The 24,131-nt window shown below is 41.7% G+C and overlaps 2 protein-coding genes across 3 annotated transcripts; both read right to left on the reverse strand.

Moving 5' to 3' along the window:
- Positions 1-16: 16 nt before the first annotated feature.
- LOC118397504 (gamma-sarcoglycan-like) lies at positions 17-20,663 on the reverse strand. 2 transcript variants are annotated; one of them, XM_035792349.2, is made up of 9 exons: positions 19,947-20,663; positions 18,332-19,795; positions 14,385-14,579; positions 10,811-10,915; positions 9,917-10,004; positions 8,989-9,105; positions 7,829-7,901; positions 7,563-7,686; positions 17-2,578 (listed from the first exon to the last, which is right to left on the reverse strand). In XM_035792349.2, exons 3-9 carry the CDS (start codon positions 14,577-14,579, stop codon positions 2,411-2,413), a joined length of 870 nt encoding a protein of 289 aa, XP_035648242.1. In that variant the 5' UTR covers positions 18,332-19,795; positions 19,947-20,663; the 3' UTR covers positions 17-2,410. The 2 variants fall into 2 exon arrangements, with proteins under 2 accessions (XP_035648242.1, XP_035648241.1); XM_035792348.2 differs by having other exon boundaries at positions 14,385-14,582; positions 18,332-20,663.
- A 142-nt stretch (positions 20,664-20,805) lies between these two features.
- LOC118397506 (40S ribosomal protein S25-like) lies at positions 20,806-23,213 on the reverse strand. The gene is made up of 5 exons (XM_035792350.2): positions 23,108-23,213; positions 22,298-22,393; positions 22,008-22,191; positions 21,059-21,229; positions 20,806-20,860 (listed from the first exon to the last, which is right to left on the reverse strand). The coding sequence occupies exons 1-4, from the start codon at positions 23,108-23,110 to the stop codon at positions 21,063-21,065; spliced, it is 450 nt and encodes a 149-aa protein (XP_035648243.1). The 5' UTR covers positions 23,111-23,213; the 3' UTR covers positions 20,806-20,860; positions 21,059-21,062.
- Between the last annotated feature and the right edge of the window lie 918 nt (positions 23,214-24,131).

Raw genomic sequence — 24,131 nt, forward strand, 5'->3', positions numbered from 1 at the left:
TGTATTTTCAGATACATCATTTCAAACAATGGTATACATTTTATTCTGTTAAAGACAGTAGCTTTTTACAAGAATAGCACAAATGTTTTTTTCAAACATACAAAACCTGGCACACATTCCACAATTCATCAAAACATCGTCAACTTCACAATATTAACTTTCATACCGTGCTGTACAAGTACAAGCAAACGCACATAAAACATGGGTTAACAGTGAACAGTAATGCATTAGAATCTATGTCAGAGTCAAAGTGGTGACATAACTAACAAGCTAACATTTTTGCTAAAATCTAAATGTACAATAAATATTCCCAAAAGTAGTAGAACACACAGGCTACAGGGGCCTCATTTATCAAAGGTGTGTGTGCACCGAAAAAAAACACTCTAAACCTTGCATATGCCACTTTTTCTGCAAAGGTTGGTATTTATCAATTGTGAACATGACAGAAAAGTGTGCATATCTCCACGCAAATCATGTGTGTGCACAACTCTTCGAAGGTTGATCAACTGTATTGCAAATAGGCTTATTGTTTGTTTGGGGAAAATGGGAGGTGTTTGATGCACAGGAATTATAATGATGGTAGGGAAATAAACATTCAAATGTAGGCCTAATGATAAAACATTTTGTTTTTGTTTGTTGTATTTGCCATTGGTAAGGAGATCACAACATGCTGTTTAATATTTATTTGACTTTTATTATATAGGCCTAAATCATAATCATATTGCAGGATGTCTCCTTTTCTGACATAACTGATTTCAATTATTCTCGCTATGCAACAAATAGTAAGCTTACATTTATCAATCGCTATTTAAATAGCCAAGCATGCTGGAAAGTAAATAGACCGGTAGCCTTGATAGTATGTGACAGTATTGCAGTGCAATAGTATTAGGAGTGCGACATAGCCTATTTAATTTCAGAGCCTATACCAAGACAGAACACATGGATGTATTGATAAACAAAATATAGAACATTTGAGAGTGCTGAAAATGCATGCTTGCTGTTCCTGTACACTTCGTCATTGCACTCGTTAGCAATGGCTCCAGAAAGTACCTTCAACTTCCTTCAAACTGCAGCAGAGACATCCAAATCGTATCCATGAGTGCATCTGACTGGGTAAGTAGAAAAAGTTGCCAAAATGTCGCACTATCCCTTTAATTTCCCATTATTACAAAGTTATTACTTATAATACTGATTAGTTTGACTATACTCTAAACCTCAATATAAAAACATTTCACACAGTAAATGCATAAATGAAAAAGAAAAAAAAAACAGTGGCAGCTGGTGAACTGTGAGATGAAATTAAGTACATGGGAAAACAGTAACTTTTCAAATCTCGAGCAACAGGATCAGATGTATCATTGCTCAATGTGGCATAATGAATGTGTAACACAAACACATTCAACTGTACCTCTATTTTCTACTCTATTTCTTAGACAATAACTAGGTTGTATTTGTACTAACTATATTATACACTTAGTATACAAAACAATAAGAACACTTGCTCTTTTCATGACAAACTGACCAGGTGAATCCAGAGGAAAGCTATTGACCTCTTATTGATGTCAAATCCACTTTAAATCAGTGTAGATGAAGGGGGGAGAAAGGTTAAAGAAGGATTTTTAAGCTTTGAGACAATTGAGAATGGATTGTGTATGTGTGCCATTCAGAGGGTCAATAGGCAAGACAACATAATTAAAAGTGCCTTTGAACGGGGTATGGTAGTAGGTGCCAGGTGCACTGGTTCGTTTCAAGTACTGCAACACTGCTGGGTTTTTCACACTCAACAGTTTCCTGTGTGTATCAAAAATATTAGGAAGGTGTTCGTAATGTTTGGTATACTCAGCTCATCTACAGACTAGATCATATAATGCTTTTCTGCTTATATGCACAACATATTAATACACTAAGAGCCGGTTTCCCAGCCCCAGATTAAGCCTACACTAAAAATCACTTTCAATGGGAGATTCTCCATTGCAGACAAGGCTTCATCTGGGTCCAGGAAACTGGGCCCACACAAAGTCCTATATTATTGCATATTAAAAAAAACATATTGCATAGGATGTAATCTGTTAACCAGCTCCTTATTGCCCAGCCATAATACCATAATTATAAAACAATCTCAACTCAGTGTAAACATAAGATGGTATCAACAACTATACTACTTATTGTGGTATAAAGTTGTCATGTCACTGTTTCAGTTACATAGTAAAATGGTCTTAAATTTAACCATGCACCATGAATTAATTACTTCGGAGGATATGTCTGCAGTTTAACTGGCAGTTTTGTTCAGATATGAAAAGTTGTGGTTGTTTGTTTTGCCTTTTTGAGGATTCATATAAAAGTGTTTCAGAGTACCCAATATAAAGGCATTTTCATTCACCAGGGTATAATCTGATGCCAAAGACGCTCACTAGCACTCTTGGCTTTCGCTGCACGTGGAGGTGACCCCGGCCTTGGACAGGAACAGCTTTCCGCTGGGACAAACACACACTTCGTAGAGTCCCTGAGCGTTTCCAGACACACCTCCTTGTCCCAGGGGGAGATTAGGCAGACGTACCGTCTCGGCATCCAGAATCACCTACACAGACAACACACAACAAAGGGCGTGGTCAGACGCACCACTGCTGAAACATACAGTGGGGGGGAAAAAGTATTTAGTCAGCCACCAATTGTACAAGTTCTCCCACTTAAAAAGATGAGAGGTCATTTTCATCATAGGTACACTTCAACTATGACAGACAAAATTAGAAGAAGAAAAAAATCCAGAAAATCACATTGTAGGATTTTAAATTAATTTATTTGCAAATTATGGTGGAAAATAAGTATTTGGTCAATAACAAAAGTTTCTCAATACTTTGTTATATACCCTTTGTTGGCAATGACAGAGGTCAAACGTTTTCTGTAAGTCATCACAAGGTTATCACACACTGTTGCTGGTATTTTGGCCCATTCCTCCATGCAGATCTCCTCTATAGCAGTGATGTTTTGGGACTGTTGCTGGGCAACACAGATTTTCAACTCCCTCCAAAGATGTTCTATGGGGCTGAGATCTGGAGACTGGCTAGGCCACACCAGGACCTTGAAATGCTTCTTACAAAGCCACACCTTCGTTGCCCAGGCGGTGTGTTTGGGATCATTGTCATGCTGAAAGACCCAGCCACGTTTCATCTTCAATGCCCTTGCAGATGGAAGGAGGTTTTCACTCAAAATCTCACGATCCATGGCCCCATTCATTCTTTCCTTTACACGGATCAGTCGTCCTGGTCCCTTTGCAGAAAAACAGCCCCAAAGCATGATGTTTCCACCCCCATGCTTCACAGTAGGTATGGTGTTCTTTGGATGCAACTCAGCATTCTTTGTCCTCCAAACACAACGAGTTGAGTTTTTACCAAAAAGTTATATTTTGGTTTCATCTGACCATATGACATTCTCCCAATCTTTTTCTGGATCATCCAAATGCTCTCTAGCAAATTTCAGACGGGCCTGGACATGTACTGGCTTAAGCAGGGGGACACGTCTGGCACTGCAGGATTTGAGTCCCTGGCGGCGTAGTGTGTTACTGATGGTAGGCTTTGTTACTTTGGTCCCAGCTCTCTGCAGGTCATTCACTAGGTCCCCCCGGTGTGGTTCTGGGATTTTTGCTCACCGTTCTTGGGATTATTTTGACCCCACGGGGTGAGATCTTGCGTGGAGCCCCAGATCGAGGGAGATTATCAGTGGTCTTGTATGTCTTCCATTTCCTAATAATTGCTCCCACAGTTGATTTCTTCAAACCAAGCTGCTTACCGATTGCAGATTCAGTCTTCCCAGCCTGGTGCAGGTCTACAATTTTGTTTGACAGCTCTTTGGTCTTGGCCATAGTGGAGTTTGGAGTGTGACTATTTGAGGTTGTGGACAGGTGTCTTTTATACTGATAACAAGTTCAAACAGGTGCCATTAATACAGGTAACGAGTGGAGGACAGAGGAGCCTCTTAAAGAAGAAGTTACAGGTCTGTGAGAGCCAGAAATCTTGCTTGTTTGTAGGTGACCAAATACTTATTTTCCACCATAATTTGCAAATAAATTCATTAAAAATCCTACAATGTGATTTTCTGGATTTTTTTTTTGTCATTTTGTCTGTCATAGTTGAAGTGTACCTATGATGAAAATGACAGGCCTCTCATCTTTTTAAGTGGGAGAATTTGCACAATTGGTGGCTGACTAAATACTTTTTTTGCCCCACTGTATACACGCCACTGCTGAAAAACATACATATACAGTACCAGTCAAAAGTTTGGACACCTACTCATTTAAGGGTTTTTCTTTATTTGTACTATTTTCTACATTGTATAATAACAGTGAAGACATGAAAACAATGAAATAACACATGGAATAATGTAGAAACCCCCCAAAAGTGTTAAACATATCAAAATATACACTGCTCAAAAAAATAAAGGGAACACTTAAACAACACAATGTAACTCCAAGCCAATCACACTTCTGTGAAATCAAACTGTCCACTTAGGAAGCAACACTGATTGACAATCAATTTCACATGCTGTTGTGCAAATGGAATAGACAACACGTGGAAATTATAGGCATTTAGCAAGACACCCCCAATAAAGGAGTGGTTCTGCAGGTGGTGACCAGACCACTTCTCAGTTCCTATGCTTCCTGGCTGATGTTTTGGTCACTTTTGAATGCTGGCGGTGCTTTCACTCTAGTGGTAGCATGAGACGGAGTCTACAACCCACACAAGTGGCTCAGGTAGTGCAGCTCATCCAGGATGGCACATCAATGCGAGCTGTGGCAAGAAGGTTTGCTGTGTCTGTCAGCGTAGTGTCCAGAGCATGGAGGTGCTACCAGGAGACAGGCCAGTACATCAGGAGACGTGGAGGAGGCCGTAGGAGGGCAACAACCCAGCAGTAGGACCGCTACCTCCGCCTTTGTGCAAGGAGGAGCACTGCCAGAGCCCTGCAAAATGACCTCCAGCAGGCCACAAATGTGCATGTGTCTGCTCAAACGGTCAGAAACAGACTCCATGAGGGTGGTATGAGGGCCCGACGTCCACAGGTGAAGGTTGTGCTTACAGCCCAACACCGTGCAGGACGTTTGGCATTTGCCAGAGAACACCAAGATTGGCAAATTCGCCACTGGCGCCCTGTGCTCTTCACAGATGAAAGCAGTTTCACACTGAGCACGTGACAGACGTGACAGAGTCTGGAGACGCCGTGGAGAATGTTCTGCTGCCTGCAACATCCTCCAGCATGACCTGTTTGGCGGTGGGTCAGTCATGGTGTGGGGTGGCATTTCTTTGGGGGGCCGCACAGCCCTCCATGTGCTCGCCAGAGGTAGCCTGACTGCCATTAGGTACCGAGATGAGATCCTCAGACCCCTTGTGAGACCATATGCTGGTGCGGTTGGCCCTGGGTTCCTCCTAATGCAAGACAATGAACGGGGAAGGACTGCCCGTTCCATGATCTCGCCATCACGGTTGACAACTCCATTGTGTCCTCCTCCCAGAGCGCTAAGAACCTTGGCGTGATCCTGGACAACACCCTGTCGTTCTCAACTAACATCAAGGCGGTGGCCCGTTCCTGTAGGTTCATGCTCTACAACATCCGCAGAGTACGACCCTGCCTCACACAGGAAGCGGCGCAGGTCCTAATCCAGGCACTTGTCATCTCCCGTCTGGATTACTGCAACTCGCTGTTGGCTGGGCTCCCTGCCTGTGCCATTAAACCCCTACAACTCATCCAGAACGCCGCAGCCCGTCTGGTGTTCAACCTTCCCAAGTTCTCTCACGTCACCCCGCTCCTCCGCTCTCTCCACTGGCTTCCAGTTGAAGCTCGCATCCGCTACAAGACCATGGTGCTTGCCTACGGAGCTGTGAGGGGGAACGGCACCTCAGTACCTCCAGGCACTGATCAGGCCCTACACCCAAACAAGGGCACTGCGTTCATCCACCTCTGGCCTGCTCGCCTCCCTACCACTGAGGAAGTACAGTTCCCGCTCAGCCCAGTCAAAACTGTTCGCTGCTCTGGCTCCCCAATGGTGGAACAAACTCCCTCACGACGCCAGGACAGCGGAGTCAATCACCACCTTCCGGAGACACCTGAAACCCCACCTCTTTAAGGAATACCTAGGATAGGATAAAGTAATCCTTCTCACCCCCCTTAAAAGATTTAGATGCACTATTGTAAAGTGGCTGTTCCACTGGATGTCATAAGGTGAATGCACCAATTTGTAAGTCGCTCTGGATAAGAGCGTCTGCTAAATGACTTAAATGTAATGTAAATGTAAATGTAACAATGCTAGACCTCATGTGGCTGGAGTGTGTCAGCAGTTCCTGCAAGAAGAAGGCTTTGATGCTATGGACTAGCCCGCCCGTTCCCCAGACCTGAATCCAATTGAGCACATCTGGGACATCATGTCTCGCTCCATTCACCAACGCCACGTTGCACCACACTGTCCAGGAGTTGGCGGATGCTTAAGTCCAGGTCTGGGAGGAGATCCCTCCGGAGACCATCCGCCACCTCATCAGGAGCATGCCCAGGCATTGTAGGGAGGTCATACAGGCATGTGGAGGCCACACACACTACTGAGCCTAATATTGACTTGTTTAAGGACATTACCTCAAAGTTGGATCAGCCTGTAGTGTGGTTTTCCACTTTGTCACTCCAAATCCAGACCTCCATGGGTTGATAAATTTGATTTCCATTGATAATTTTTGTGTGATTTTGTTGTCAGCACATTCAACTATGTAAAGAAAAAAGTATTTAATAATAATATTTCATTCATTCAGATCTAGGATGTGTTATTTTAGTGTTCCCTTTATTTTTTTGAGCAGTGCATTTTATATTTGAGATTCTTCAAATAGCCACCCTTTGCCTTTATGACAGCTTTGCACACTCTCGACCAGCTTCATGACGTAGTCACCTGGAATGCATTTCAATTAACAGGTGTGCTTTGTTAAAAGTACATTTGTGGATTTTCTTTCCTTCTTAATGCGTTTGAGCCAATCAGTTGTGTTGTGTTGTAACAAGGTACGGGTGGTATACAGGAGATAGCCCTATCGAACATCTCTGGAGAGACCTGAAAATAGCTGTGCAGCAACGCTCCCCATCCAATCTGACAGAGCTTGAGAAGATCTGCAGAGAAGAATTGGAGAAACTCCCCAAATACAGGTGTGCCAAACATGTAGCGTCATACCCATGAACACTCAAGGCTGTAATTGCTGTCTCAGGTGCTCCAACAAAGTACTGAGTAAAGGGTCTGAATACTTATGTAAATGGCAGGGGGGTATTCAAAAAAACAGTTTTTGCTTTGTCATTATGGGGTAGTGTGTGTAGATTGATGAGGAAAAAACAATTTAATCAATTTTAGAGAAAGGCTGTAACGTAACAAAATGTGGAAAACGTCTAGGGTCTTAATACTTTCCGAATGCACTGTACATTTACATGCCACTAGGGGATTTATAGATATCAAGGCCAGTATGTAAATGTATGTCTCTGTCACATGTAGTGTAAAATATAAGTACAGTACTGCCAGTCAATAGCAAGTAAATCACACATTGCCTCACCAGTCCTTCACTGGAGTGCAATAGAAAATCCATGTTAGATGCAGCCTCGATGTTCCCGGCCAGTGCTTTGACAAAGACTCCCTTTGGTGCATCCATGCTGAGAGAGCGGGTTGGAGACTCCAGCCTGGAACACACAGGAGAACATCAGTTTGATCAATTCCACATATGACTGTGATAAAACAATCAATAAACTGCTTGGAATTAAGTGTTCATATTTCATATTGGCCTATTCCAAGATGTCAACAGTTATGGGATCCAGCATCTACCTCAAGTCTTTGAAGGGCTCAGCTTTGAGCAGGGGCGTCTCTACAGAGTGTTCAAACAGGGCACCTTCTAGACCTAAATAAAAGCAAACACACAAGGTGCTCCTTATTGAGTTGATAGTCAATTACAATGAAACGTCATTGGTGTTACAATAGAGATACCGGTTACATATAGTATTCTATTTCATTCTGCTATGTACTGTGAGTGGGTCTACAGGTCCTGGCAGTCAATTGTTCCCCTGGGTGCTTGTCAACTGGTGTTAGTGAGAGGATGACATGTGCACTGGCTCAGAGTCACCTCCAACCACCAGACTTGAAGGAGAGAGAGAATGTTTGCAGTGCTTTAATCACTGTGGTTGACAGCTCCCTTGGCTAGCTAATTACATCTTTATTACCACCAGCCTTTGCCAATCGTATGTTACCATAGCATGCAAAGCTGCTCACCTGACATCACACTATAGAATCTCTCTAGGTCTGATAGGGATATTGTAACAGTATACACATCTTTAGCTTTGTTCTGTTTGTGCATGGTTTTCTGGCCAAGGTTGTGTTAACTTTTGCTCAGTGTCTTGCTAAAGTGAAATGACCGTCACTGTTCAGCGGTACGTCAGGCTCCAGATGTCCAAGACATAATGAAGCTATCAAAGGACACTCTCTTCAGCTAATTACCCCACACAGCACGAGGGCACTGACCTCCCATCAATACTAATACTGGACACAACAAAGAGATTTAGGCAAAATAGACAACTTGAGCATACAGTCTATAATCAATTGGGTGGACTCTGATATGTTTAACTTCAGTTCTTAGTTACTGTAGCTTCAATTTACGTTATATTATAAATATACTTTAATTATAAACCAACAAATTAAAAAGCAGTGTTTCTGTCACCTTTCCTGTCATTTTTAGATGAATGAGCTTGACTTTCAATACCTTTTCAAGGACAACTTCGCAGAAAAAGTCAAACTGCTCCAGTCCAGTAACTACCATGTCAAATGAAAATGTATTACTTTGATATGTAAGAAAACACTCAGTGATTCAGTACATTGCTCTCATAAATTACAATAAACTGAATGAAAACCCTGTTTGTAGTTCATATCTGTAATGCTGTATACCCATGTATGGGCTTAGTGGTGTGACACTGACACTGCAGACATGATTGTACCTGTGACACGGAGCTTGTCTGTCCCAACAACCACCTCTTTGTCATCTGCAGAAAACAGCGTCTTGGTGTTGGAGCTGATGACAAAGTTCTGTGCATTTCCCTGGGCCACATCTGGACCTAAAATGACACCAGGGAGAATTATTAGAGACCAGAAGCAGTTAAAGCTGTGGGACTGGGGGACATAGGCTTAGCATAATTGAGATATCATATGCTGTATCATTAAAACATGTACATTTTGCACGCAGCTTTAAAATTTGGATGAATTTGTTCACTTTGTCACCTCTCTCTCATAAGAAATAAAGCCAGGGTGCCGATAGGCCTACTGTCCAACTGTCTCTGGGCAGAAATAGGCCAGTGAGATATTTAATATACTTCAATACCATTTTCTATAGAAGAACAGAACAAGATGTTCTTTCCAAACGACTGAGGGGGAATGTCTGAGGGGGAATAGACCAAATAACTGGTCTTTAAAACCCTTAAACTTCCTTCACAGAGGGTCACATAGATAGGTCAATGCCTTTGATGGCATAATGACCAGGAATAACTCACAGTCTCGTAAAACACTGTAATTAGTTTAGTCATTTGTTACCCCTCTAATTATGGCACACTCCTCTACGAACCCCACTGGCCAGCCATAAAATGTGTGCAAATAATAGTCTCTGTAGACCTGAGGCCCCTGGTGTAACAGATAGGCCATTCTGGTACTGATGACAGAAAGCTGGGCATGGGGTATTAATGGCAATCTGATGGAATATGAAAGGGGAGATGTGTTTTGTCATTGCTAATGTTGTATTACATACAGTACAGCTGCAGGACAAGTCCATGAATGAAATTGCTGAAGTGTCCATATATCAGTTGAATAGTGCAATTTATAAACATTGCTAGCCTGCTGTATGTGTCTAGGTGTGTGTGTTTTCTGTCCACTTACCTACAGAGAGACTTCCTGTGACATCATTATTTTCATTGCGGGCATTGAGGGTGACGTTTTCAGACGAGTTCACCAAGAGAGAGGAGTCCTGGAAAAAAATAACTCTTTGGTCATCAATAAGCATCCTGTGCATGTCAGATATCACTGGACAGGACTTTAATTGAACATGGGGCACAAAACAAAATTATGCATTGCCAATGAATGCTACAAAATGCATCACAGGTTCAAGTATCTGGTCTTCATTCATACCTTTCAGAAAGCACTACTGAGATACAATAGACTAAAGAGATGTAGCCTATTTGGGCAAGTCTTGAAAAGCAGGTTGTGTATAATGAACACTGAATCTAATTCAAAACTGTCGACTTCAGTGATGAACGTGTCAGTCCATAAATGGTGAATACATTGCCTTTTTAATGAAGCTCAAAGATAGAGTGGAGGAAAACACAGCACAATGAGGAAAAACCAGAAACATGTAGACAACTGCTGCAAAGTGTTACCATCTGCTGCTCGATTGCACACCATTGACTGTTTCCCACCACAAATAGCCAGGAGGTAAATAAGGAACTTGCTACACTGTACATCCACAGGGACTGCCAAAGCTTATTGAGTAAGACACATTTCCCAACTACGCAAGAGAACGATGTCAAAATACAGATCATCTGACTATACCTCAGGACAGTTGTTTGATGTAATTGCCCAACGGTTTTAACAGGAAGCGCTCCTAGATTCAACAAACAATCAACTTTGATTTCTATGGTTTCCTGACAATGAGTCAGAGCTTGGGAAAACAGACCACTTTAATCAACACAACCCTATTGGACTGGGTATGAGTGTTTGAGGAGAAGGAGGAGGAAGAGGAGAAGGAGGAGTGTAGGAGACTGTTTGCTTACTTACCTCTCTGGAGTGGATCTCTTGGGCGTAGAGAGGAAAGAGGAACTCTGACTCGCCGTCCTCAAGCCTCACTCCGTCTGATGTTACTTTTAGGTGTCCCATCCCTTCCTGCAATGACAAGCAGAAAGAATTAACTCAGCAAGGCAGTGCACAGGGTCCTACATGAAATTCACTCCGTAACCATGACCATACTGTGTCCCCAAGGATTTATGTGACACCATGTGTTGCTTCTAACTCTGGATGGTGAGTGAATCTATTTTAGGTGATGGTCTCTGCTGGGTATAGTGTTGGGAGTTAAACACACTGCAGCAAACTCATAGCACCTCAGGCAATAGCGACTTTGATAATGATCCAGTGTGAAAGAAAAGCAGAATCTCTAATTTCAATTTCACATAATAACTACTTCTCTCAGGCTATATTCCAAAAGGACGGAGGAATCATGAAATGTGTATAAAACTAAGCTTACTGTGCTAGAGGGCGAATGTTGGTTTTTATTCATCCCACCAGGCAGCCATTGGATGCCAAGGATAAGAGACATGTGGCTATACCCCCCAGGACTGAGGGTAAACTCAAACTAAAGCAGCAGAGATCTATGTGTTTGCTCTGCCAATGCAGTCACTACATTCCCAGGGTGTGTTGTGTTGTGATGTTTCAGTTACTTCTAAGCCCTATTTATACCTGGGGCTAACATGTGTCCTTTGTCCTGATCTTGTCTAAATTCTAATTGTGTCTACACATGGTATTAAAATGTGTCTGCTATCTGTCCACTGTGTCTGCATTGTGACCTGATTTCCTGGTCTCTTCCTTTATATAAATGATTTCACAGCTAAATAGTATGTATTTATTGTAAGACACATGTTGATGTAATCAGTTAATGTTTCCACCTGTCAAGGATTTTAGAGAGCCGAATAGTGATGATTTAAATGGTTTCTCTGACCAGATCTGTCTACACTTGTAAGATATCCAGACACAATGCGTTTTCTGACTACTTCCGGAGGGTGGCAGGATGATCTGATCACAATGTGTATTTTGATTGTCTACACCTGTCTAAAACTGTGGGTACAATAAGAATGTGGACAAAATCAGGACAAAGGACGTAAGTTAGAAGCAGGTATAATATAAGCGGGGCTTCTATCACTTTTAAACATTGCTTAAATTGTAAATCAATGCAAAATCAATCAAAACTGTTTTGGCCTAATACATGATCACATCATATTGGCTATATGCTTGGCCTGACAATATTGTTAATCTCAGACCATATTATATTTCAAAACTCGAGCTTTGATAACAAAATAGATTAGTTGTTGTATCACTTGTGAGGCACAGCTGAGCATAAATTGAAATAAGTTGCTTTTTATTTTACTGAACTGATAGTACCTGCACTGGATGGTCAGTCTCAGCGGAGGGAAGGAGAGAGCAACAGAGGATCCGCCTCTCACGGTCCCTGCTCTCTTCTTTCCTCCAGTTGAGTGACCAGAGAGAGGGTACACCTCCTCCCATTGATGGCCAAACTCGAGTCTCACCGCATTATTTCTGCCTCTTGGACAAATTCATGTTGTTCCTATGACCAGAGAATGTGAAATATTCCTCGATTTTAATATAGACAGGAGGAGCTGCTAGTAATACAAAACGTTGGCCTGTCGATACACTTGGCTACTAAAAGCCAATTTATGTTTGATCAGAAATGAGGTCGTAGCGCCGTATGGATGTTGTGACTCAATTGCAGAGCCTCCCGAGGAATGCAGAGGCCACGACGTTTTTTAACAATGCAGAGAGGGCCCAGTCAAATATACTTATAGCTAAATCAAGATAGACCACAGCCTGTCGTTTCAAATGGGAACAAATGAGTCATAGTGGGCAGAACAAGCAAGGAGGGCCAGAGCCAGGCACGGGCTAGAGAGATACTATTGGCGAGTTTTAGCATGCATTCGCATATTTCCGTTAGGGAACGCCTACTCTGAAGTGCGCTTGGGCAATAACTAAATTTGCGCTTGCACTCCTAAACGCAATTTTTTAAACGTTGGCGAAGGGGAAATTCTTCAAAACGTAGTTCACTCTGTTCGTAACAAAGTGTAGTTTAGGGAACAGAAAACTGTATTGAGATCAAATGTTTAATCGAAGAGAAAATGTGTAGAATGTCGGCCAAAATCCATCTCGTTCCATCTTCTCCCACTTACCGCCCCTGTATAGCCGTCGCAAGATCCACTTGTTGATTGATGCTTATTTATAAAACCCTCTTAAGCCTCAAACCCCCTATCTAAGATACATACTGCAGCCCTCATCCTCCACATTCAACACTCTGCCAGTCACATTCTGTTAACAGTCATCGCTCGTCTTTTAAGTTCGCTGCAGCTAGCGACTGGAACTAGCTGCAAAAAACGCTCAAACTGGATCGTTTAATCTCCAACTCTTCATTCAAAGCCTCAATCGTGGACACTCTTACTGGCAGTTGTGGCTACTTCGCGTGGTGCTGTTTTCTCTAACTTCTTGCCCTTTGTGCTGTTGTCTGTGCCCAATACTATTTGTACCATGTTTTGAGCTGCTACCTTGTTATTGTCATGCGTTGCTACCATGCTGTGTTTCTGCCATGCTGTTGTCTTAGGTCTCTCTTTATGTAGTGTTGTCTCTTGTCGTGATGTGTGTTTTGTCCTATTTTATATTTATGTTTTAATCCCTGCCCTGTCCCCGCAGGAGGCCGTCATTGTAAATAAGAATGTGTTCTTAACTGACTTGCCTAGTTAAATAATAATATCAAACTCTTGTGGGTGGTGGAATCTATAGGCACGGTGATTCGAGCTATCTGATTGGCTATCCTTGTCAGCCTGGTAGGCGGAGTTTGTCACTACAGACAAACGAAAAGGTTATAAATGGGAACACGCTGCGTACCCAGCGCGCAGAGCTTCTAAATCAAATGCACCTTCCGCCAAAAAGCGCAGTCGAATAAAAATAAAGGAGCGCAAAAGCCTTTTATCGTTGTCTTTTCTACAGAAATGTTAGGTGATCTGACTAGGAATGTCTAGAAGATCGACCAGTCGATCGCGATGGACCGGTTGGTGACCACTGTTCTAGAGCATCTTCATAAATCTACATTTGCATCTGGAGGGATGTTTCTTTGTCTCATTAACAAACATTTCAATTTTTTCATTAATTCAGGAAAAATATTATATGGCGTTTTGTCCATACAACCACTCCAAAATATAGCTTCCTGCCATCCAGGACCTCAATACAAGGTGGTGTCATAGGAAGGCCCTAAAAATAGTCAAAGACTGTTCTCACAGCAAGCGATACCTGAGCGCCAAGTCTAGGTCCAAGAAGCTTCTAAACAGCTTCTACCACCAAGCCATAAGACCCCTGAACAGCTAATCAAATGGCAACCCAGACCATTTGCACTGCCCCCAAAGTTTTATTTTCTTAACTGCATTGTTGGTTAAGGGCTTGTAAGTAAGCATTTCACTGTAAGGTAGAATTTGATTTGATTTTAAATCTGTCTGTAGTCTACAGTAAAGGTCAGGTAACGTGTTATTAATGAACTAGAGCTAAGCAGTTTTTGGAGAGCCATGTCAGTGACCCAACATACCGTGTTAAACCACATGACCCTGAGGATCCATATGGTAAGGGAAAAGTTCACAGTGAGGATGATAATGAGCAGCAGGACAAACAGGTAGAGGCAGCGCTTCCTCCAACCGTAGATCCCGATCTTATAGATGGAGTCAGGGACCGGGGCAGGGACACTGCTGTCCTGGGTGGTGTTGACATACTGCTCCCTCACCATCTGCTGGGGAAAACACATGGACAAGAAAAGAGGCAGTTTAGATCAATGAACATGTATAGTCTGACTGACTATACATTACCCTGAAGTGGCAGTAATTTAAAATCAGCATCATCATCAAAATCAGCACCAGTGGACTTGCTTAGTTAAATAAAGGTTGAATAAATCAAAATCTATTGGAATTTGCTTCATATTATTAGCAACAATGCCTGTTCTTATGACTCTAAACACCTCAGTCACTAATGATCAGCTGGATATCTGTCCAGAACACATGGAAAACGTGAATATATTTCTGACATCTCCAAGATGGCTAATAGCAAGAGAGAGAACTCCTCATTACATTGGCTTTAGTTTTAAGTCCAGCCCCTATACTGTAGAACTGAACAGAGCGTGATTCTTGTGTTCTATTGGAATGCACACTCATATAAATCAACAGTACCAGAGATATAAATGGCAAAGGCTTTGCTGCTTCTTCATATTTATGTCATATAAGAGCAGAATGATCTCAATTATTGACCAGTTAAGAGCTTCTTTTTTTTTCAATAATTCTACTCTTCTGTAAAGGGTGGATTGATGATGACACAGAGACATAAAAACCCCAGTAATATTTCTAAAGGATGCGCTGAGAATATATTCTGAGGGCTGAGCACAAAGCCATATATTTTTTTGCCCTACAATAATGGAGCCAGGGCTGGTGTCACATTTAATTGATTAATCAACGTTCATACTTTCATTCAAGTCAATGCCTGGAGAAAATTAATTGAGTTGTAGGTAGTAGCTAAAAAAATGCCTTTCACAAACAATGACAACAAAACAAGCCCTTTCACCAAATAATCTCCACACTGAATCCTAGAATCATGTTTAACACTGAGTGAATAAAGTATATACAGACACCATGATTAAATGTGACTGATGAAGGTGATACAAATGAATTAATTTGTTCAATTAATTTAATCTCTGTCAGCACCAGTGGAGGCTGGTGAGGGGAGGACAGCTCATAGTAATGGCTGGAATGGAATTAATGGAATGAAGCATATTTCATTCCATTCCATCTAATCCATTCCAGCCATTACTATGAGCCATCCTCCCCTCACCAGCCTCCACCAATACTGCAAAATATTTCACACAACATAGTTTCTGTATCATCCCAGTTTCCCCAAGATCTGCTGTTAACTTCATACTGACATTAGCTTGTTGACAAAAACTAAACAAATGGTAAACTGACTGTCTGGTTGATTTGTTTCATGCCAGTGTGGAATGAGACATTCCAGCAGCTTGGGTGATTTACATATGGACAGATGCTCCGCCTCATTGGAGGAGTAAACATGGTCTCCACCATGTTTAAGGAGCAACTTTTCATTGTGATCTATAATTCTTTCCTGACATGAACAGATGCTAAGCTAGTACAGCACCTCCGTGTAATTTGGCTGGCTCCCAACCAATAATAATAAGGTTAGACCTACCTGGAGAGGCTGGGGAAGTTAACTGGCAATGTGTGGCACTATTATAGCTCTTTGTTTTTATTATAACTCCTCATTTTTGTTTTTTAAGACAACATTTGTCACTGAATACCACCATGTTGCTCCCTCAGCGATATATCTTAGTGACTATATCAAAGGTAGATGGATTGATAGTATACATGCTCCCTACTTGGGTCCGTCCCCTAAGAAGAGATGTTTCAGAGAAGATGATAAACGCCTAGTCATTGCATATACAAACAGCTTGTTTCCTGCTGTTACCATAAAAATGCAAACTTGCAAAGGCAGCAAGTGTGTTGGTATAAAGGATAGAGAGTCTCTCTCACCACCAGGTCCCACCTTTCCTCAGGACCTGTCACACTGTATCCACAGACTAGCAGTGATAAATAACCCTTATTCACACAAATGATGTAGCAAAAAAAACTAACCCAAGGAAATGTGGAGGTAATCTTTGTTGTGTGGTATGCTTTTTTTAAATACCAGTGCTCATTGGTATTATTAATTGGACTGAGTCATCAGAATAAATCAGAATGACAAATTGGATTGCAACAGTTCCCAAAATTGGTTTCCTCTTGACCCATCTTATAGTGAATACAAACTGCAACTAACTGAAAAGAACCATCCACACAGGGCTTATACCCTTTCTTTATAAAATGGTACCATAGAATATAAATTAGAGATGCCCATAGTGTGTTAGCAGTATGAATTTAAGAAAGTGCATACATCTGCTAAAAAAATTACACTGTAATAATACTCTGTGGAGTGCCAAAATTAATAATAAAGGTTGAATAACTGAAATGTTAATTGAGGTGTTAATGAATCTTCTTTCCCTAATTAATTTACAGAGAAGCATTAGGAGAGCTACTGCTAAAACAACAGCGTGGGAGCAGCCTGGAAGCAGAATTTCTTAAGGTTTTCAGGCTCCAGTTTCAGCCAGCCCAGCCACAGACCAATCTTACCATAGCAACCCAAATAAACATTCCTTAAACAACCTCACCACTGGACTGCAATGGAAAGAATCCTCCTCAGCGAATGTGCTTTAGGAAACAAAATGCTCGTCATGTCACTTTCACAGAACACAAACCTAGTCGTTGAACACTTTATGAGGCCTGATCACATGAAACGGGTTTTAAAACTAATTAAAACAGCCCAATAAGACTTCACTGTCCTCCTATTATGAAGAGTATTGAGTTCACCTTATAGACTTTTAACATTGCTTTTCATCTTGGGGCCCTTGTCCATTAACCTCAAACCAGTGATGCTACGGTTACTGCCATGTTCAGTCACCTCACTTTGACCTGCTCAGGTGCCTGCAGAACTTCCAAAGCCCCATAGTGAGTTAGCTGGAGGATATTCACATAAAGACTGCTGAAAGAAAAAAACAATACTCAGGAGCTCAGATGGTAGCTGTCGGAAAGAAGGCGATCGAAGACCAAGCACTTTTAGTTCTCTGCTCAAATCAAAATCAAATGTTATTTATATAGCCCTTCGTACATCAGCTGATATCTCAAAGTGCTGTACAGAAACCCAGCCTAAAACCCCAAACAGCAAGCAATGCAGGTGTAGAAGCACGGTGGCTAGGAAAAACTCCCTAGAAAGGCCAAAACCTAGGAAGAAACCTAGAGAGGAACCAGGCTATGTGGGGTGGCCAGTCCTCTTCTGGCTGTGCCGGGTGGAGATTATAACAGAACATGGCCAAGATGTTCAAATGTTCATAAATGACCAGCATGGTCGAATAATAACAAGACAGAACACTCTGCTAAGTGTTTTGTCTCTGTCTAAGCTGCTGTGTCCATGTCTCACATCTGCTGTAATGCTTCCACTTCTAAAAATAGGGCATAGCATTGGGTTCTAAATTTAAAAAGAGCCACAGGACATAACACGAGTAAAACTAATCAACAGAATATGATACAGTAACAAGGGAAATTAACTTAAATTGTAACAAGTACACGGACAACTTTTTTCTGTCTCCCAATATTCTTGACCATGTATGGTAAAATTATTACAAGCACATAAAACAATAGTTCTGGGACAATAAATCCACTTACATTGAAATTCAAGAGTTTTTCTTTCTATAAAAATTACACATCTAAAATAAAAAAGTGAAAACAAACAAACAAAATAATAAGGACACCAATGTCACCACCAGACAATCACAAGACAGGTCAAAGTTTACTGTGAAGACTTGAGTATAAACACTAGAGTATTCAAAAGCTGCAGATATTCACAGAGCACTGACTAGTACAGTAGCAATGACAATGAGAGCATGTTGCCTACCTTTGTGTGCTGAGACAACGAGCTCCCTCTCCAGTAGCAAACAGAGCTCTTCTGAAGCAGCAGTAAAAGGGGTAGCAGCAGTGGATCCCTTGCCTCGGATGTCTGTCAGGCGTTCAACAGCTGCGTGCCATAAATCTAGCCATGGAACTGCCCCAACTAATCACCATGAGATGGCGCTCCCACTTCCTGCATATCAAATGTGCCTCTCTCTACCTTGGGCTTCCCTTATTTTGATTACCCTCTCAAATCATCTCTACGAGCAGCCAACGCTCATTGATACAGCAGGGTATCTGTGACTCTGGGAAATATTTTCAAAAGTGTCGAGGTGGGAAATCAGTTGTCTGGAATGTGATGTGCCCTTAGCTTCCATGAATACCAGTGTGTCACTTGCAAAGCATGAGCTTGAGTCTAATTTAAGAAGCTTCAGTTATAGCTTTCACTTGGGAATTTGGCAGTAGTCTTCTTGACAGCTTCAGTATGACAGGTAGACCTGGTCGATCTTGTGGAGGGCTGTCAGGAACAGAAGAGACAGGCTACAACTACAGCATGTATTAAATACTTACGCTAAAACTTTTTATTCTATGTACATTATGTTCCACAGGAGATTAGTGGCACCTTAATTGGGGAGGACGGGCTAGTGGTAATGGATGGAGCTAAAGAAGTGGAATGGTATAAAATACATCAAACACACAGTTTACATGTGTTTGATGACATTCCATTGGCTCTATTCCAACCATTATTATGAGTCGTCCTCCCCTCAGCAGCCACTGCATAAATTCGTATTGCTATCTTTTATTTGTTATTGTTGCATTGTTGAGAAGGAAACTGCAAGTAAGCTTTTCTTTGGATGATATATACAATGCGTATCCCATACATATGACTAATACAACTTGTATTAATAGATAGGGGCATTACTGTAGCAGAAGTTGAAATGTAAGCAGTGTGGAGAGTTTGTTATGCATTGAGCTTTGTATCATTTCACTGAACCTTGATTCATACTGTCATATATGAAGACATGGCAAATTGCTACCAGCAGAGATGGAACAGTAACAAAATACAAACAGCTTAGTCCATATGCTAATCTGTTTCTAGGTCAAATATTTACTTTAAATGCATTTCTTGGTCATTTGACAAAAAGGTCATTTGCCCACCCAGACAGAGAAAATGTTTACCACTACTCAACACAAAGAGCCATCTGATTGGATGGTTTAGTTTGCAAAATGAACAGAGATAATTTAGAGTTGCTAAGACAAAATTACATGTGAATATTAATGTAACATTTAACCGCTGTTGCATACAGGTAACCATATAAATCCATTTGTAAATGGGAGAAAAATTAAGGAAACAAAAGTTCTTGTGCTCTCATAGGTGTGATGCCAGAGGACCCGATGGTGGCAGAAGAGGTTGAGCATCTGTCAGTATCCCGCGGACTGTTATTTTCCCCCATCGCCGCTCAAGGTAGTGCTGTGCAATGACAAGCGGCAGCATCCATCAGTAAGCTACCCTGCGTCTCACCCACTCCCGGCTCAAGCCCCCAAACTGAAGCAGAGAAATTCATTTATTTCATGCCATTTGTCAATAAATAACTCTTTAGTTGCCTGTAGCAGCTCTTTACATGCATCCACTGCTGACTCCCAACATGGATGAAAGCAGAAACGCATTGGTCTTTCGTTATCCGGGATCTGTGGAACACCCCCCCCCCCCCCAAAGTTTAAGTCAAATGGTTACAGTAGGGGTCATGGTTAAGTTTCAGCCCTACCAGAAATGCATCAGAAACAATCCACCTTATTTGGAATACAGGAACCTGGAGGACTACGGAATTTAATGGTTGACAAAATTAACAAATACAGCTCAAGTGAAAGCACCAATGTAGGGTTGGGCGAGTTCCATTATAAAGGGAAGCATTGATACTAATTGAACACAACACACTAAGTGAGGTGTAAACATCCTCAGCAGAGGGCCTCCAAGGGGACACCTCAGCCCGCTCGTCTTCAGTCCCAAAGCACCATTTTGAGTGTAATACCACCACAACACTTCACGCCACTTAGTTTTATGTTACACAGCACTGTCCTCTCCCATCGGGATTACATTTTCAAACTTATTTGATGCAAGGGCAAAGCTATAAAAAAAAACACCAACAGTCAATGGCAGGGTTTGTTATTGGCAGGTCTGATGCCCTGGATTTGGCAATGATGTTCATAGTGAAGTTGAAGTGAGTTGAAGTGTTTTCATGCAGAGGAAACATTGTATGTGATATTGTAATCCCAATTTGTTCAAAATCAAGGTTTGCACCTTGTGGATATTGCTAGATCAATTGCTGTGTACATTAGAATATATCAAATAGAGTTGTCATTCTGAAACTAGATTCACAGATCTCCAGCCAAATGCAATCGAGTGTCAACTCATTCAAGCTAAATGATCTGGAGCTACACCTGGGAGAATATCACAAGGAATACAAAAAAACTAAATGCAAATCTCTTTTAAGAATTTTATTCACCTTACATCACATCTGAACACAGGATTCACAACCTGGGGGGAAAAAAACAGGATTTTAGATGGTATTTATAGCATAAGTCCTCCAATCTGCCTGTTAATATGTGTGTAACATGTTTAACGCCAACACGTTAAAAATCAGTTATACCAGCAATAGTGAATTGCAGTGAGGAATATTCAGTTTGTTCCAATATAATGTAGGCTAGTTCCATCAGGACTAATGTCATAACATACCAGTTTATGCTTTCTCTTCCTTCTCTCCCTTCTCTCCCTTTGCTGCCTTAGCTGCCTTCTCAGGCTTCTCTGGCTTGTCTGGAACCACAACACCACCCTCCTCCTCGGGACCCTTGGTGTTACGTGTGTAGATCACCTGCGATCTGTGTTTTGACACCAACTTGATCATGCCTAGAGGGGTGGCAGAATGGATCGTGCCTTTTATTTTGTACAGATATTGGAATACTATAGTCCCACATTACCAACTCACCCAGAAAAGTTAGACCTACTCACTGCCCTGACAAGTTAGGACTATATACACAACACTTGATGCTGAAAGAGCAGACATCAAGTTACAGTGCCAGTCTTAGTAGTCACTGATCAGCGCCAATGTTCACCAAAATGATGGTATCCCTCCCGAGGGAAGACTATACTGCCGACAGGGGTTTAGAAGTGACATTGAAGGGAACAGGACTTATGAACATTACAAAACATGTTAATTTTGCAGTAAGAGTTGCAAGTACGAAATATTTAGTGTTCCATTTGGATGGCAAGTGAGAGGAGTGCTAAACATCGGTATATGTAAGTGGGGCTTACTGGCTTTGTAAAATTATCTGTACCAGTCGACTCTGCGGCAGATCCACAAGAGTCAGTGCCTTGTTGAGTCAAACTGGGGTTCACTGTAGCAAAGCTCAAAATTGAACCAGATCATTGTCCTCAGACTACTGACACAGAGTGTAGCATGCCAAAAAACAACACTATTGTAGATAAACATGACAGTAGTGTACCAACAGTCCATTAAAAAGAATGTATATGCCTATTCTGGCAAACATGTACCATCTGCACTTTGATGTTAGGGCCCTGTCTTACATAAAGTCAGATTTGGCTACCAGACTACTTCTTAATTTAAATCAAGTTCACTACGAGTAAACACTATGGTTGAGAATCAAGAGCAGGGGTCAGGGTTTACCTTTGCTGAGCAGTTCCTGGAGGGCAGCCCTGGCTAGAGACCCTCTGATCTTTAGCCTCTCAGATACAACTGCTGGTGTGATGAGCTTGTAGTTGGGCACTTCCTTGTTCAACTTTTCATAGGTGGCCTTGTCGAAGAGGACCAGGTTGTTGAGCTTATCCCTCACCTTTCCCTTGGACCACTTCTGCTCAGAGGAAATGGGAGAAGTTGCTCACTCCTGAAAGTGCAACCATTTTATGACACCAAAGGAATAAACCCCCAAAAAGAGATCAATGGATATAAGGACATACCTTCTTCTTGGCTTTGCCTCCGGATTTGTTGGCTGGATCCTTGTCCTTTTTGGACTTCCCGGAATCCTTCCCCTTCCCCTTGGCGTCTTTAGGAGGCTGGAATAAGCCACATCACAGTACCATTATCTAACTGATGCGGAATGAACCACCACACATTTTCCAAAACTAGAAAACTTCTGCTGGTAATTTGTAAGTGCACTATAACGTACAGAAGACAACGTCAGTTGGTTTGCTAATTCAGATAGTCACTAACGTTAGTCCATCAATTGGAATTGAACAAAATAGGATATACGCCTGTGCATATTTTAGTAGTGTCTGTAAATGTAGTTGGACCTAAATTAACTAGCGACGGCCTAGTCACAGGCTAACAACTAGCCAGCTAATCAACAACCGACTCCAGTTAAACCAAGACTGGTCTAGACTCCAGCCAACCGTGGTCTGCAGAGAACTAGCGGGCAGTTTGCATAATCTGATTGATACATATGTGGGAAAGGTCAGACTATGAGATATCTACACATTGGGACATAAGACAATTGATTGTCTGCAACATAAACCGATGGTTGGCTGATCACGCAGTGCACCATCAGCCGCAGGACAGCTAACGTAGCCAAGCCAGCTACAGTTAGCCAGCTAAAGCATGGCCAACTGGAATCGTAAAGTGAGCTATTCCATCCATAATCACGGTCAGAACGCTGCGGACAACGAATATTTTCCACCTACCCATCCCGATCTATCCAGAATCTGAACTTTTTCGAGTGAAATATTTTTTCCGCCCTCGAATTTAATGAAAAATCACGCTAAAACTCTTACCATGATGTCCCACCGTTAAGATGTCGGAGTGAAAGGAAGTTCAACCCGTGCACGAGCCCCTAAGAGAACCCGTACATGTGGATGTGGAAGTATGGTTCTGGGAAATGTAGTTTATTCTTGCTATACTGTTTCTATAGATTGGTTTTAGAATGAATAATAAACAAATCTGCAAAATAAATATAGATGCCATGTTAAACAAAAAATAATAATACGAATGAACACGCGTGTAAAGTTATCTCTGTTCAAGATTATTTTAGATTTTGTCTGAAATATTTCCTGTCACGTGACAATTCTGTCAGCTGTGCGGAAAAAAGGGCAAAGATGGCGATATTCAGTGTGTATGTTGTAAATAAGACGGGGGGTCATTTACCAGTATGACAATTATGTACACAGAGCAGAACCAGAGAAAACATTCAGATATCCTTTAGATTTTGTGTTAAAGATCCACGATGAGGAAGTTGTTGTATAATTTGGTCAACGCGATGGAATCCGCAAGAATATACAGGACGATGTCTCCTGTCAATTCCAAAACACTTCACAAATAAGAAAATGTACATTCTTATCCTAAGTTTCCCATATTGGCAATAGAGAGTTATGAGGTGTAATAATCAGTCCGCCTTCCTTGGGATGTGACCCATCTTGGTTCTGATGTTCCTAAGCAAGAAGAAGCTGATGGTAGTGACGAGACAGGTGATCTCTGCTACCCAGAAGGCCATTTCCCAGTGGTGCTTGGCGATGGTGCTGAATGGCAGTCCAGAGCAGAAGCCACCAACTGATAACAATACAGGGATGTCAATTAGGCTGGTTCTCATAAATAATAGGACATACAGATTTAGTCATTGAACTACATGTCTGGTACTGCTAGTAAAGCCAAGACATTACACAAAAATGTGTGAAAAGCATTCATTAGAATTTGAGACAATTAGGTTGAGATAAACCTACTATTGACCATTAGTTTAACGATAGCATGTGATGTTCCACAATAGTTTGAAGGAGCACTCTCTTTGGCTATCACGCCAAACAA

This window comes from Oncorhynchus keta, chromosome 18 (assembly GCF_023373465.1).
Source record: "Oncorhynchus keta strain PuntledgeMale-10-30-2019 chromosome 18, Oket_V2, whole genome shotgun sequence".
Taxonomy (NCBI): domain Eukaryota; kingdom Metazoa; phylum Chordata; class Actinopteri; order Salmoniformes; family Salmonidae; genus Oncorhynchus; species Oncorhynchus keta.

Coding starts and splice junctions, on each gene's coding strand:
- LOC118397504 (XM_035792349.2), bottom strand. CDS start 14,579: ATGGTGAGGGAGCAGTATGTCAACACCACCCAGGACAGCAGTGTCCCT. Junction 10,916..14,384: donor GGGTCATGTGGTTTAACACG/GTATGTTGGGTC, acceptor TTGTCATTGCAG/GAAGGGATGGGACACCTAAA. Junction 7,902..8,988: donor AGACAAGCTCCGTGTCACAG/GTACAATCATGT, acceptor GCTTTTATTTAG/GTCTAGAAGGTGCCCTGTTT.
- LOC118397506 (XM_035792350.2), bottom strand. Junction 22,192..22,297: donor GAGGCAAAGCCAAGAAGAAG/GTATGTCCTTAT, acceptor TCCTCTGAGCAG/AAGTGGTCCAAGGGAAAGGT. Junction 21,230..22,007: donor CCAGGAACTGCTCAGCAAAG/GTAAACCCTGAC, acceptor CCACCCCTCTAG/GCATGATCAAGTTGGTGTCA.